The following is a 15,247-nucleotide window of genomic DNA, read 5'->3' as shown; positions in this document are numbered from 1 at the left end:
AATCAGTTTCACCTGCTTTGGTGCAAATGAAAGTGACAACAGGTGCAATGGAGAGGCAAAAGCAAGACAACCCCCCCAGTTGCTCTCTCCTGATCTGTCCTGACTGATTCTTCTCTAGTTCTGTGTTTTGCTAGTGTCCTTGTCACTACTGGTAGCATGAGGCGGTACCTGCAGCCCAATCAGGTTGCACAGGTAGTCCAGGTAGTCTAGAGGAGGAACAGGAGGAGCACATGATCTCCAGCAGGCTACTGGTGTGCATGTTTCTGACTGTCAGAAACAGACTCCAAACAGAGGGTGGCATGAGGGCCCGACATTCTCTAGTGGGACCTGTGCTCACAGCCCAGCGCTGTGCAGCTCGATTGGCATTCACCAGACAACACCAGAATTGGCAGGTCCACCATTGTCACCCAGTTCTCTTCAAAGGTGAGAGCAGGTTAGCACCTTACACTGGTGCAGTGGCCCTGGGTTCCTCCTGCTGCAGGACCACGCCCGGCCTCATGTGGCCAGAGTGTGTAGGCAGTTCCTAGATGACGAAGGCATTGATGCCATTGACTGGCCCTCACGTGAGCACCTATGGGACGTTATGTATCGGAGCATCCTACGCCGCCAAGTACCGCCACAGACTGTCACAGGAGCTCACTGATGCCCTGATCCAGGTCTGGGAGGAGATCCCCCAGGACACCATCCGCCGACTCATCAGGAGCATGTCCAGATGTTGTCGGGAGTGCAAACAGGCACACGGGGGCCACACACACTACTGAGTCACATCAGGAGTTGGATCAGCCTGTGGTTTTTTGCCTTTTGCTACTGAAGTTTTGCTGTTTGTAAGTTCTGAATCCAGACAGTCAATACGTCATTACTTACAGAACTTACAGGCGGTAATACTGTAACTGTTACTGAGTCGTGAATATTTTTTTTAGAAAACATAAAATGCCTTTACTCTATTACAAACAATAAACATTTCTGGAGCTACATGCTCTGAACACATTTTTCTCTGTAGTGTGTGAGGAATGATCGTAGTGTTTGTATTTTGATTGTCTTTGTGTATGATGAGGTGATTGTTTGATTTTATAAGAAGAAGTTTGGTGAATGTAGTTTTTACAGTTTAGAGTAACGCATTGACAGTTTCAAGAAATGTGTTTTAGCAACTGTAAAAAAAAAACTGTAATAGACAAAAAACAAGCCACAGCCTGTTCACCACTGTGTCCTGTTTGTTTGTTTAAGCACAAGTTACATATGAATTTATCACCTGCTAAATAAAATATTCATTAATAATCAAACAGTGTCTAATTTACATTGTAATGGTGATTCTGTGACGTGCACAGTTCAGTAGAGGGAACATCAGAGCTGATGAACTGAGTGTGTGATTGACACGGCTGGAGGTAGCTGTGGTTAAGAACAAAAATCAATCACGTAAAACATTTTATAAACTCATCCATCTGCTCGTCTTCCCCAGAACATTCTTCCAACGTCACACCACCTCTCTGTTTCCTAATAAACACATACTGTACATGAAGTTATCAAGTCACTCAGACATTGACAGGAACTCTTCCTGCTCCTGCTGTGGTCACATGACTGGGTAAACTGTCACTGGTATTCACTGTTGACTTTCAAACTGAACCATGATTTATTTTACATCAGTATCAGCTAGTCCAGAAACTTCCCCTCAGGTTTGGAAACTGATGGATGGACAGTATCTTCAGCTGCTTCGTGTGTTTTTCCTGATCTGAATATCGCAGTAAAAAACTGTTTGTGAGACGTAGTGGAGACGTTTGTGGGCTGAAGGTCTCAGCCTGTCCCTACTCTTCCTCTCTCAGGACCACATCTGGGTGCTGGGACAGCAGTGAGCGGTCAGGCCCAATCACATCCCTCCACATTCAGCCTCAGTGTGACATGACACATGCTACATCCAGGTCTTGCTTCTTTCTCTCACGGTCAAACCCTGGCTGCTGTGGCTGAGGTCTGGAGTCTGGTGGATCAGGACTCTGATTGGTCTGACTGTTGGATTTCAGACTCACGGCTCTTGTGGTTAGACAGGAGCTGGACTCTGGTCTGTGATGGGTCTGGCAGCTCCTGTGGTTCAGTCCTGGACTCAGACAGACATGGTGGTTCTTCTAGCTGGAGCTGGGAGACCGACAGCTCCGGTTGTTGCTCTGCTTGGACGTCGGACTCTGATTTTTTAGCTGATTGCTGAGACTGGCTCTGACTCTTTGATGGGTCTTGTTGCTTTGATGGGATGCTGGACTCTGGTGGATCCGACGGCTGGCAGGGTGAGTCTAGGTGCAGCTGTCTCTGCAGCTCCTCAGCACTGTGAGCCAGCATGATGCTCACCTTCCTCTGGTGGGCCAGGGCCTCCTCCTTATCATTCAGCTGCAGCAGGAAACACCATGTCAGAGCATTAGCTTCATCAAGTCCACAAACAAACACCAGTCAACTGTCAGTTTATGCCAGACAGTGAGAAACGTTTCAGATCATCAACACATGAATGAATCAGATGCATGAGATTTCCTACCACTACTGACAACCACGACCGAGCATGTGTGAGTGTGCTTCAAATAAAGTGCTTCTCGGGTTGTTTAACAGCATCTGACAATTATTTTACATTTCTGAAACAGACCCAGTTATTGGCCAGGTGTACGGTGTGAAGGTAAGCAGGGTTTGGCCTTATCTCTCTGCCTCTCTGTTTTTATGCCTCCACGCCGGCGACAGCCAGAGCCGGGGGCATGTTGTTTTACGTACGTACGTCCATCCCATTCCTGAGGACTGATGAGACTTTGGTGTTCAAAGGTCAAAGGTCAAGGTCATTGTGATCTCACGCTCTTGTGAATGCCATATATCGGGAACACCCAGAGGGTATTTCTTTACTTCTGTCACACTGTGACCCTTTTTTTATGGCCATAACTCACACATTCATTCACTAATTATGACACAATCTAACTCAAATATCTATAAGGATAAAATTAAGTGATAACATTTTATACCCAGAAGGTCAAAGGTCAACTTCAGTGTGACATCATAATGTTCTGCAAAAACACTTGTGGCCATTATTCAGTGCTATAACCCAGGAAGGAGAGACTGTGACCATGTTTCCTGCAACTTGGCTGATTGGTTAAACTACAATCACAACAACCATTTTTTTGACCACAGGAAATCCAGGTAGAGAGTAGAGGAATGACCTGCAGCAAATGGTCTGGTCGGTTCTGGAGTCAAACCTGGGACTCGCTGCTCAGGGCATTTGAGCCCATGTGGAATGCGCCCTAACGATTGGGCCATCAGGTCGCCCCTCAGCCTCTCTGTGTTCATACTTCACACAATTACTCCTATAACTCCTATAACCAAGATCATCCTCATTCATGTCTGAAAATGTTCTCCATTATTCCCATTTGTACAACTAATTGTTGTGACCTTGAAAACCAGGAGGCAGCAGGACACATTGAAACACTCTCTCTAACAGGAGGAAGCAGAAGCAGAAGCAGAGGAAGACCTGTCTCCATGTGTAGCCATTTAGCTCCTGCCTTTAGATGTGGTCAGACAACATGTTAGGAACTAGTTAAGTAAACTAGTTAACTTTAGGATGGCTTTCACTTTTCCACCTCTTAGCCCACTTGTTTCGTCCATATCACTGCTCTGTTATTGCTTTTACACAGTCAGCAGGCCGAGCTTTGATCCACTGAGAGACTCGCGACCCATTGGTAGATACAGACATGATCCTGCAGGTAGCCGAGCAGCTACGACCAGCTGTGGTGAGATGAGGCTCTACCAGCTGCGGTGCAACTGACGGATGTGCTTCATGAGATGAGAAAAGTAGCATTGGTTGCTAGGTAACAGACATAAAAGTTGATGAGCAATGTTGGTTTGAGTTTTTAGGATTTCCTAACCTGAGATGAGACAGAGTTCCTGAAGTGAGTCAGGATTTGCTTCTGTGATACCAAACTGGGAAAAAAAAAAAACCTTCAGGAAGTTTCTGTAATACACCCCCAGATCTCTAGACAACAGGTCTACAGATGTCAGAGGAGTTACTGACCAAGTCCAGCAGTCTGTAGAGAGTCTCCAGAAGATCATCAGGCATCTTCAAGTCCAGACCGGAAGGCAGCAATCCTCTCAGTCTCTGGCTGACACTGATTAAAGGACTCCTGTTAGCACCTGGAAGGAAAAGACAGATGTTTCTCCAAGCCTTTGGGAATCATGGTGGAACTCAAATCAAGGATTACTCACTTCAGCTTCAGAGACAGAGACCATCATTCCCTGTGTTTATTTTAGAGACATGTTTCTGTCATCCTTCCACATGCGGGGAAAGTACACCTGAATGAATTTATAAATCCCATTTCATTTTAACAACTTTAGTTCCAGGTGTCATATTGTCATCAGGAACTCAGCAGGTTAGTTAAAGCAAAAAACAGACATCAATTACAAAGATACTGAATAAATATTCTGAACAACCATAGAAGTGATTTCCTCTATGCTTCACATGTGATATGTTCACTGTCAGATCAGAGGGTCTTCTTCTTCTTCTTCTCTGCTTGCTTATCTGTTGAGGTCACCACGCACCACTGGTACCATGTGAGAACTACACCTCAAATTCAGGGCTGGTTACTGCTCGAGGGATGACTGAACTGTCCAGTTTGATGTGATGTAACAGACTCACCTTCAGCCTTGTAGTGATGTGATTTCAGGATGTTGGCCTCAGCCAGCAGCAGGAAGTGTTCACTTCGTTTCCTCAGCTGCTGCTCAAAGGCGATACGAAAAGCGTCCGCGACCATCATTGCCTCCTCTCTCCTCGACCGCTGAGCATCAAGCTGGAAAACAAACACACACAGATTTACATTACACGGCAGAATCATCTCAAAGATGATCCAGAGGAATGAGAGGCACTTGAAAAAACTAGAAGGTAACTGTGCTCCAGGTAAATCTTTCTTCTGGGTTTAGAAACAGAGACATTAAATATCAATTTATTTTCAAAAGTGTTTAAAATTACAAATATGTGGGCCTTATGAAATTATGTCATGGGTAAAATGGGGTCGTGTAGTGAAGACATGCTGGCCAGAAAGGTCAGAGGTCACCAAAAAGACTCAACAAACATCTGAGCTGTTATGCAGAGTTTCCTCTACAGTCACTCACATCCACTGTTTTCTCTTCTGTTGCAGTAAAGTGAGGGTGATCCATAAAGCTGCTGTTCATACGAACTCGACCGATTGACAGTGACAGTGAGATGAGCTAACGTTAGCTAAAGATGTTAGAAACACTTTTCTCAGCTCCTGTTGTCAGGACATTGGTTTGAAACCTTGTAAGGTTGAAACCTTGCTGTAAACAGTTTTTATTACACCTGAGATAAAGAAGAGAGGAACATCAGTGATGTTCTGAGCTCAGCACAGGTGAAGTGGTTGGATGTGGTTTACCTCCTGCTGCAGCTGTACGAGCTGCTTCCTGCTGGCAGCAGCAGTTCGACTGCATGGACATGCTTCTGCAACTCCAAAACACCGACAGGCCCCCAACACTGCCAGCTGCAACACAAAGAGAAGATGAATACCACTACTAGATCAACTCCCCTGCAAAAGAGCAACTTACTTATATAAACATTAAACGCACAGTATGTCACTTCTGCCTCTAGGCGTCTCTCAATCAAAACAATAAGAAAAGACGGTGTTCGGTGACATCATGAAAGAACATGGGATCATGGGAGTTGTTGTCTTCACCACCATTGCTGTAAGCTTCTCCTGGTTTGGATTCCTTCAGTGTCAGTGGTTCAGGAAATCAAACAGATTCTAACTGTTAAAAACACTGAATGAAGCAGTTTGACATTTAAAGTCAGTGTTTGAGCGACGCTGTACGGAGGACAGAGACTCAGGGAAGAGCTGGAGCTGAGATTGATGCTAACCTTTGTTCTGACTGTTTCTCTGATAACTTATGAAGCAGACGTTCAGCAGGTTTTTACCAGCAGCTGAATTATCCACAGAGGTGTCCTCCTCTCCACAACAAACACACCAGGGGATGAGAACCAGTAAACGAATAAAGCATTTTTGCTTAAAAAGAAAAGATTCACTGACGCTCTTCAGTGACACAGGACAGGACGTCTCCAGCAGCTGGGAGCTGAGCTGTCTAACATTTCCTCAGCTTGTTTCTCTGATAACTTCAGATCCAGACGTCCGATGACTAAAATACTTCATCTGGTTCAAATATAGAGCTGAAAACCACCAAGGTGTAAAAAGTGTATGTGGCTTTAAACTAGATGAAAGTCCATTTTAAGCTTCTGTCAGACAAACACAACGACCCATGCGCATAGAGGGTATGATGTAATTGACAGTCAACCAAAGGACACGGAGTGTTACCATGATTAAAATGACATATTTCTCTAGGCTTGAGAATTAGTGGAAACATTTGTCTAGTCATTTTTAGACATTTTAATGTGCAAAAGTTACATATTATAACTTTAAGTAAAAGTGAGAGAGACCTTATGCACATAATTTCATGTCAGTTTTCAATCTGAGATTTATTCAACAGATGAAATATGCCTCAACACAGAACTTTTTATTTTAATATATAAAGATCAAACATTCAGGACTGAACTGAGAGCAGGAGAATCATGTAGGAAGTTCCACAGTCTCCACAATGGCTCATCACAGTGATAAAAAAAAACAATGGAAGGAGTTTTTAAACTCCTTCCAATATCTTTGCAGCCCACCAGGGGGCCACAGCAAAACAGTTTATAAGGAAATATTAACTATTTTTTTATATATATAAAAAAATCTTTTATCATATGATATCTTTTTAATTTCATTTACATTTTATTTTGATTTGTTGGGATGTTTTCTGTTTGACTCGTGATGCCCTTTGTTACTTGTATTGAAAAGTGCTATAAAAATAAAGTCTTATTAACATTATATTTCAGGTAAAAAATATAATAATGTCCATAACTGTTCTTGAATGAAGGCAGGTGAGAAAAAGAAGCTTCTCACAGTGGAGGAATTATTATCAATGTAGCTGCTTTATGCAGTAAATGGCCACATGTTGGTAACAGCTGTGCTAAAAGCCTGCTGTGCTTTACACATAGTATATCATTTATCCAGTTAAAGACCTGGATATGAGGTCAGCATAACTTCCCCAAACAAACACACTAAAAACATGACCAGGAGAATGTGCTCAGTGTGTGAGGTCACTGATCTGAAGGTAAAGTCTTGGTCCTAATACATGACCTGACTACAAATATTCTCTCTCTCTCTCTCTCTCTCTCTTTATAATATTGACTGATGCTCTCTCACCTCCAGGACACTTGCGTCTCTCTCTGGGCTGTACTGAGGTTTGGTTCCTTGGTAAGTTCTCTGCTCCTTCACATTCAACATGGAGAGAAGCTCCACACACTGCCGACTCAGAGCTGCACGCACACACGCACACACACACACACACACATTCACACACACATTATGATGACTGAGACCACAAGATGCATTTAAAAATGCTGGAAAAAGACTGTGTCAATCTCTTGGAGCTAGGAGCTGTGTGAGGTTCATTAACTCTGCTCCAGTGACTTCACATGTGGAGATAATATGTGTGGACATGTTTAGGTCACTTCTCATTCATCTACATTATTCAGAATTTACCATAATTCTCTGCTCGGAGCTGCTGGATCTCACTCTCTCTGTCCTGCAGGTTGTCAGTCAGAGTCTTGTTCTCACTCACAATCCTGAAAAACAACAATAAGGTTACAATATAACCCAGGAAGAATCCCACAGACATTGAGTGAAAGTGGAGTAAATCTGACCTGTTGTGTTTCTGCTCCCAGGACTGGTCAGACTTCTTCATCTGGACCTGGTTGAAGCTGAGCTCCCACTGCAAACTGTTCACCTCCTGCAGGAGACGGAGGCAGCAGATCATGATCACATTTTATCTAGTATTTACACTCAATGAGGTTCACTGAACTCACTGTCATGTTGGTGAAACCAGTTTGTGACCACTTTAGCTTTGTGACATGGAGCATTATCCTGCTAGAAGCCATTAGAAGATGATGAACATGGTCAGTAACAATACTCAGACTGAGACATTCAGACCATGACTGACTGGTATTAAGAAGAAAACATTCCCCACACCATCACACCACCACCACCAGTCTGGACTGTTGACACAAGGCAGGTTGGCTCCATGGATTCATGTCCATTTGTTTAGATACGAGCTAGCACACACAGCATCAGGTGAGGGAGAGCCATGTGTGAAGCCAGCACTGAAACAACCACTTTGGGTCTGACTGAAAGGGGTTCAGCTCTGAGATAAAGCTTTGCAGGAGGCCAAATTTCACTCCTTCGGATGTTGGATAGTAAGTCTGAAACACATACTATATTTCTACATTATCAAACAAGTGATCAGTTCATTTTATCAGTCAAAGATCATCTTCATCCATCTGTTTGTTTCTGAGCTCTTTGTTATCTGTTTATTATTAATGCCTCATTTATTCAGTTACTGATAGACATATAAAGACTTGTAGCCATACATAAATCCACAGGGTCTCTGCTCCCATGTGTCATGTAGACACTGTGGGAAATGTAAGTAGCAGTAGATAACTATCTAGCTTTTTTAATACACTTTGCTTCCTTACCTTCAGAGTTTCTGAAGTGTCAAGTATCTACGGATGAACACTCATGTTAGCTAGTGTCCAACTGTAGTCTTAAGTTACAGTTTAGCTAAATAATGTTAGCTAGCTGATAGCCCTTTAATGTCCAATGTTAGCTTGTCATTTCATCACCAATATAAAATGCCATATATGATCTAATGTTAGCAAACACTGGTGCTCAGGCATGAACAGTGAATACAATGGAGGATTAGTAGTTGTAGAGATACGTTCATCTTGTTCACTATTTCATGTTAACAGTCTTTGTGTGTCTGTGTGGTTTAGCTAGTCTTTTACCTTTTTGATATTAGCTTCTATAACAGACACCCCCTTTGTTTTCACTCAGGAATTCAGGGGTTTTACCTGTTGGGTCATTGAACAATATTAAAATCCGTGTGTGCTGAAGGCTCAGTAATTGTATTAGCAGTGGTGGAAAGTAATTAAGTACAATTACTCTAAGTACTGTACTTATGTACAATTTTAGGTACTTGTATATCAGTTGAGTATTTTCTATTTTATGGTGCTTTATACTTCTACTCCACCACATTTATTTGGCAGCCTTAATTGAACAAGTAAGACATTGTAAGGACTGTAACACTGCAGTTCACTGAAGCTCTGCCTGTGCTGTACTGGACTCCCTTTCGCCCTGGAGAAAAAGTTGACCCCCGATTGTCATTGTATAATTCACTGGAATCAGTCGGGATGTGACTGTAAACAGAGAAATGTCTCTTTACCACCACTTCTTGTGGTGTATCGTTTGTCTTTGATAAACAGGTAAAGAGCAGTTAGTTCCTGCCTGTTGAGCAGAAACCTGCTGAAGCATGTTAAAGCAAACAGACCAAGCCCTTATTTGAGCAGCCTGCACTGACTGGAGCAACAGACCAGACAGAAGCAGTTACCTTCTCCAGAGCTTTGGCCTTCTCTTCACTCTTCTGCAGCAGACTTTTAGTGTGAATCGTGGCTTTGTCGAGGATGGCCTGTGTGAGAAAGAGGCATGTTCAGTTGTTCAGTGGCCGAACAAAGCAAAGACTCAGACTGGTAAGTTCCTTCTCTCTCACTGAAGGCCACTGCTCTGACACTTCAGAGACAAAGACACTTCAGACAGAAGGACTGGTCTTCACAGGAAGTCTTTGCTTTGTGACGGCAGAACAGCAGCTGTGTACTACTGTCCAAGACTAAAATCCATTGAGGATTAGAGGGCAAATAATCTGCAGCAGCTTCATGCTGATAAACCTAAATTGTTCTCATCTCCCATTAAGTCTTTACACTCTATAAGAAATTCATGTACAGTAAAGCAAATAGTCAGGATATGATATTGACATCATTAGCTAACTTCTGAGTCAACATGGATATGAGGTTATTAAAGTGCTCATAAATGTGAAAATCTACATTGCCATGACAGCCAGACGACGACGATGATGTGATATGATCAAAGGGTAACCGATACGTCTGATTCAAAACACGTCAGTGAGTCTCACTGTTACACTGGGTGACATGTTCCTTCATCACCATGAACACACACACTAGTTAAATTCAATTTGGCTGAGTCTTTTTTTTTAAATAAAGCTATATACTGTATAATTTTTTTTGAAAGACCATCATCTTCAGGTTCGGAGCTGAGAGCTACAGACAGAGGAGGGAAGTCAGATTCACTGCTGGTTTTGGTCTTTTTAAAAATTTTAAATATCAGCGGCCTTCTGCACTAGGCACAGGCCGAGACTGACAGAGATGTGGCTGCTCAAAACTCCAGCAACACCTGGAAAATGAAGAACCTGGAGGTCTGCCAGTGGACACGGCTTCACTGTAAGTGGTCACAAGAGCTGTTATGACCATCTGGGTAAAAAGAAGGTTCTGGACACTCTTGATTCCTGTTGTAAGACACAGTACTTCAGCACGTGTTGCTCTACCTTTCCCTGCAGGATCTTCAGAGCTTCATATTTGCCTTCAAAGTAACGATGTGCCACCTCCAGCTCGCAGCATAACACGTCTATCACCTGTCAACACAGCAGAGGCATCAGTCAGTTTGTCAGGAGTCCAGCGGACAAACATCAGTGACAGTTGTTCTGTTTGATTCGTCCTACCTCACTTGCTTCCTGCAGTCTGTCTCTGAGCTCGTCTTTGGACAGGTCGACCAGGGAGCCTCCTGTTTCACACAGAGTCACTCATGCATCAGAAGGCAGAGACAAGATGTGTAGCTTTGTGTTTGTAAGACGCAGCTGGAGCTTTATACAGTCACAGCAGGGACATCTTTATAGAGGGACTCTTTAAAGACTGTTCTGGGGTCAGCACTCTTTGTGGTTCAAGTTCTTCACATCATTGTGGAAAAACAACTTTTGCATGAGCCACCTCCTTTATTTCGTACATGGTGTGTTGTAATTGTCCTGCACTGTTAAATGCAGATTGTAAACAATGACTGAATGTTATCACTTGCCCTGTGATTAAAGACGGAGGACAAATTAAGAGTTGTTTCTGGGTGTTTCTATAACGACACAATGACAATCATGATGAGATCAAACTGAAAACATCTGCTGAGTGAAATATGTGAACAGATTCAGTCAGTACGTCTGTTACTATTTGAGTCTCTACACTGATCTACAGGGTGTTGAGAAAGTCTCCAGACCCCTTCACTTTCCACACGTTGTTATGTTGCAGCTTTATGCTAAAATAATTTAAATCCATGTTTTAAATCTACACTCAATATCCCATAATCTCGAAGAGGAAACAGAGTTTTAAAAATGTTTGCAAATTTATGAAAAAGGAAAGAGAAGAGTGTATTCTGACACTCCTCAGGACTATTAGAATCACCATTAGCAGTGATTACAGCCTCCAGTCTTCGTGGGTCTGACTCTCTTTCCACACCCAGATTTGCGGATTTTCTGTCGTTCTTCTCCGCAGAGCCTCTCAGACTCTGACAGGTTGATGGGGACGTCAGCGGGGCAGACATTTTCAGCTCTCTCTAGATGGTGGACTGGGCTCGGGTCAGGGCTCAGTCAAAGAGTTGTGCCTGAGCACCTCCTGTGTTGCCTTGGTTGCGAGCTGAGGGTCACTGTCCTGTTGGAAGGTGAACCTTCAGCCCAGTCTGAGGTCTTGAGCTCTGGACCAGGTTTTCAATAAAGATCTCTCTGTACTTTGCTCTGTTCAGCTTCCCGTCAGTCAGGCTCCCTGTCCCCTCCACAGCCGGATGCTGCCTCCACCATGCTTCACTGTTGGGATGGTGTTGTTCAGGTGATGAGTGGAGCCTGGTTTCCTCCAGACATGACTGCATTACAACTGAGGCCAAACCGTTCAGTCCTGGTCTCATCAGACCAGAGAATCTGGTTTCTCTCAGTCTCAGAATCCTTTAACTGCTTTTTTACAAACTGTCACTGAGGAGAAGCTTCATCTGGACATTCTGCCATAAAACCCAGATCATTGGAGAGCTGCAGTGACGGTTGTTCTTCTGGAAGTTTCTCCATCTCCACACAGGATCTCTGGAGCTCAGAGTGACCATCAGGTTCTTGGTCTCCTCTCTTCTCCCCTGATGTCTCAGTTAGTCTGGGTCCAGCTCTAGAAGAGTCCTGGTTGTTCCAGACTTCTTCATGTCAGAATGATGCAGCAGCAGTTCCTTCCTCCTCATGGTTTCTGCTCTGATCTGCATTGTCAGCTGTGAGATCTTATATAGACAGGTGTGTCTTTATCATGTCCAATCAGCTGAGTTTACCACAGCTGGACTCCAATCAAGGTGTAGAAACATCTCAGAGATGATCCAGAGAAACGGAGGAACCTATAATTCTGTTTTGTCTTTTTATTTTTTTTAGCATTAAGCTGCAACATAACAACATGGAATAAAAGTGAAGGGGTCTGAAGACTTTCTGAATGCAGTGTATGTCCAGCGCTCCCTCTCTGTTAGCTCTGTGTTTGGTTTCCACAAGCTCCTGGGGGAAATCTCTGGCTCTCTAGCTGCTAAATGCTCCTCTATGTTCACCAGATGCTCTCTGACTGACTGTCTGCTGCAGGTCTGCTGGAGCCCTTTGCCTCTGTAATCAGCTGCTGATGCTGCTGCAGCTGGAAATGATGAGACTGAACCCAAACATTACATGTGATGAAAAACCAAAGCTATGAGCTAAAGTGGCTAAAAAAGCTCAGTGAGTTGATGACACTTCTCTGTGATTTCTGCATTACACGCAGTCAGTCACCCAACATGCAGCACGAGGACTGGCTGCATAGCACAGGTGGGAAATCATCTTATCATAAAAATCTCCATATATGAAAACCATCTGTAAGTATTTGGAATTACATATGTTAATTAAAAGGTTCTAACCTTGAGCAACAACATTATAGAAAGATGTTCACTAATATTTACCAAATTAGACTCTTTTTTAATAATGGAACAATAAATAAAAATTATTTCCTAACTACATTTATTTTTTAATCTAAAACTTCAGAGTATTGTGTATTTATTATATATCAACATCATGACGTGATGTTAAAGATAAAATAAGCCTTTATGGTGTGACTCTTACCACAGCGTGGCAGCGTCCAGCGCACTCTCTGCTGGGTCTCTGTAGTCTTCAGTCCAGGGATCCGGACTGGCTCTCCTGCCTGGCTGCTGTGCCTGTACAGGGTCTCTGAGAGACCAGTGAAGCTTTGGCTCCTCTTACCAGTGGAACTGGGCGCTGACCTGACTCCCACCCCATCACCCAGGTCTCCGTCCAACATGTCATCATCCAGGCTGCAGGCCTCACTGACCTCCTGCATCTGATCCAGGTCAGACATCACCTGGATTTGTTAAGCCTGAAAAACCAAACAACATATTGATTTGCTCAAATTTAAATGATACATTTAAAATATATTTTCACGCTTACCCCTGGAACTACTGCATGAGATGATACAAATCACCACCCATGAGAGACTTTAAACATTAAAGTCTCTCATATGCGACCAGTGTGGACAGGACTGCTTTATTATCATATTAGATTTTTATAAGTTTTGTGTGATGAAAGTGCTTGATTTGCAGCTATACACAGATCAAACCTCCATTCACAGAGTTCAGGATCATCTGGACAAATCTCAATCAGTCCGTCATGACTGAAAATATTCCGCTCAAAAATTCACAAACCTAGTTTTGAATGTAACATTTACTGAAAACACAGAGTCCTGTCTGGTGGTTTTTATCAGTAAACAGTTTCTTGGTGGTCTGGGACTCTGCAGGATAAGTCCACTACTCAGTACCTACAAGAACTGCAGCCTTTTGCTGTGGTCCAGGTTCCTGCTGTGAACTTATGCCTCACTGGATCTGTGTGGTTGGGGTTAGTCTGTTAACCAGAGCTGCAGGTTGTTTATTAATAGGAGGCAAAACGTGTTAAAATAGCTCAGCGAATATACAAAACACTGATAATGTTCATATATTAGATGAGATGATATTGTTTTCACTGTGTTTCTATTTGTTTCTATTCTCACAGAGACAAACCTCATGCTTTTACACTGAAACTCGTGCTCCTTTAAACTTAAGTCGACTTTTCATGACAGGACAGATGTGTGACAGAACATTATGATGTTTCTCAGATTGATTCAATTCATCAATCAATTTAATTTGTTTAGCAGATGATTCCAAACTAACTAAAAACAAACTACATGATTTAGAGGGTTTTTTCAGTCTGTGAAGAGCAGATTTGAAACATTCATTTCACTGAACATCAAACTGATCATTCAAACTGGCCAGTATTATCGAAAAAATCATCCATTGATTTTGAGTTCAGTTGTATCATCTAGCTGTGTCTAAGTATTGATTAGTGATCACTATAGTGTGGAGCTGATTCATTTGTGGATAGACTAAATTAACAAAAAAATAAAACATTTATGTTAAGACTTGATGAAACACAAACACTATTTGAACAGAAATAACCTGTAGATTCTCTCTCTCTCTCATATATATATATATATATATAATATAATATATATATATATATATATATATATATTAGTGTGAAATTACCCTTTAACGTTCCTAAGTCCTGGCTGTTTTCACTTCCTCTTACCTGTAGCTCTCAACCAATAAACTTGTTCCTCGGTTCTTTCCGGTTTCCACTGACACCGACGACAACAAAGTTAATCAACTACCTTTAACCACGATGTGAGAGATTAAACGAGTTATATTTCATATGAATGTTTCATATTAATCCGCTCAGAGCCGCGTTACACACTCCACTCCACTGTTCCAGCCGCGTACATCCTGAATCCCTGCTGTCAAGCTAAACCAGCACCAGTCAGTACTTCCGCTCATTACCTTCAAAATAAACCTACATTTCTAATATAAACCAAAGCGCGGCGCTGGAACGTCGTCTTAATAACGTGTCACAAAAATAATATAAACTGTTTTGTTTTTTTTTATAAAACTACAAGAACTTCTAAAACACCACATTTAACCTAGACAGAGGAGAGAAAGCTCTTCTGCGTTGTTATTCAAACTTTTCACAATTTTCAAAATGTTTATTCATTAAGTGAATGTGATTTGTGTTATTGGAACTTTAGACATTTAATTTGGTGTTTGAGGAAGAAGTGAGTGTTGTCGAATTTAAGCTGAAAGTGTATTAAGGAAGCTCCAGCTGCTGTCAGTCAGTGAGTCACCATCACTACAGGGAAAGTAGCTTAGTGTGAAACAGTTGAGTAAAT

General features: G+C 42.5%; 1 protein-coding gene across 3 annotated transcripts; it reads right to left on the bottom strand.

The window, feature by feature from the left end:
• Positions 1-1,229: 1,229 nt before the first annotated feature.
• On the bottom strand, positions 1,230-14,716 carry ccdc125 (coiled-coil domain containing 125). 3 transcript variants are annotated; one of them, XM_022756461.1, is made up of 12 exons: positions 14,571-14,716; positions 13,099-13,369; positions 10,678-10,739; positions 10,504-10,590; positions 9,496-9,573; positions 7,757-7,842; positions 7,596-7,678; positions 7,257-7,369; positions 5,397-5,501; positions 4,646-4,796; positions 4,025-4,143; positions 1,230-2,370 (listed from the first exon to the last, which is right to left on the bottom strand). In XM_022756461.1, exons 2-12 carry the CDS (start codon positions 13,349-13,351, stop codon positions 1,978-1,980), a joined length of 1,530 nt encoding a protein of 509 aa, XP_022612182.1. In that variant the 5' UTR covers positions 13,352-13,369; positions 14,571-14,716; the 3' UTR covers positions 1,230-1,977. The 3 variants fall into 3 exon arrangements, with proteins under 3 accessions (XP_022612182.1, XP_022612174.1, XP_022612184.1); XM_022756453.1 differs by having other exon boundaries at positions 14,614-14,716; XM_022756463.1 differs by lacking the exon at positions 10,504-10,590 and having other exon boundaries at positions 14,614-14,716.
• Positions 14,717-15,247: the final 531 nt, after the last annotated feature.

This window comes from Seriola dumerili, unplaced genomic scaffold (genome assembly GCF_002260705.1).
Source record: "Seriola dumerili isolate Sdu_G_001 unplaced genomic scaffold, Sdu_1.0 BDQW01000017.1, whole genome shotgun sequence".
NCBI classification, from domain to species: Eukaryota; Metazoa; Chordata; class Actinopteri; order Carangiformes; family Carangidae; genus Seriola; species Seriola dumerili.
The sequence above is the reverse complement of the archived record's forward strand: the minus strand, read 5'-3'. Positions and strand labels throughout refer to the sequence as shown.

Coding starts and splice junctions, on each gene's coding strand:
- ccdc125 (XM_022756461.1), bottom strand. CDS start 13,351: ATGTCTGACCTGGATCAGATGCAGGAGGTCAGTGAGGCCTGCAGCCTG. Junction 7,679..7,756: donor TGGGAGCAGAAACACAACAG/GTCAGATTTACT, acceptor GTTGTTTTTCAG/GATTGTGAGTGAGAACAAGA. Junction 5,502..7,256: donor GAGACGCAAGTGTCCTGGAG/GTGAGAGAGCAT, acceptor TTTGTGTTGCAG/CTGGCAGTGTTGGGGGCCTG.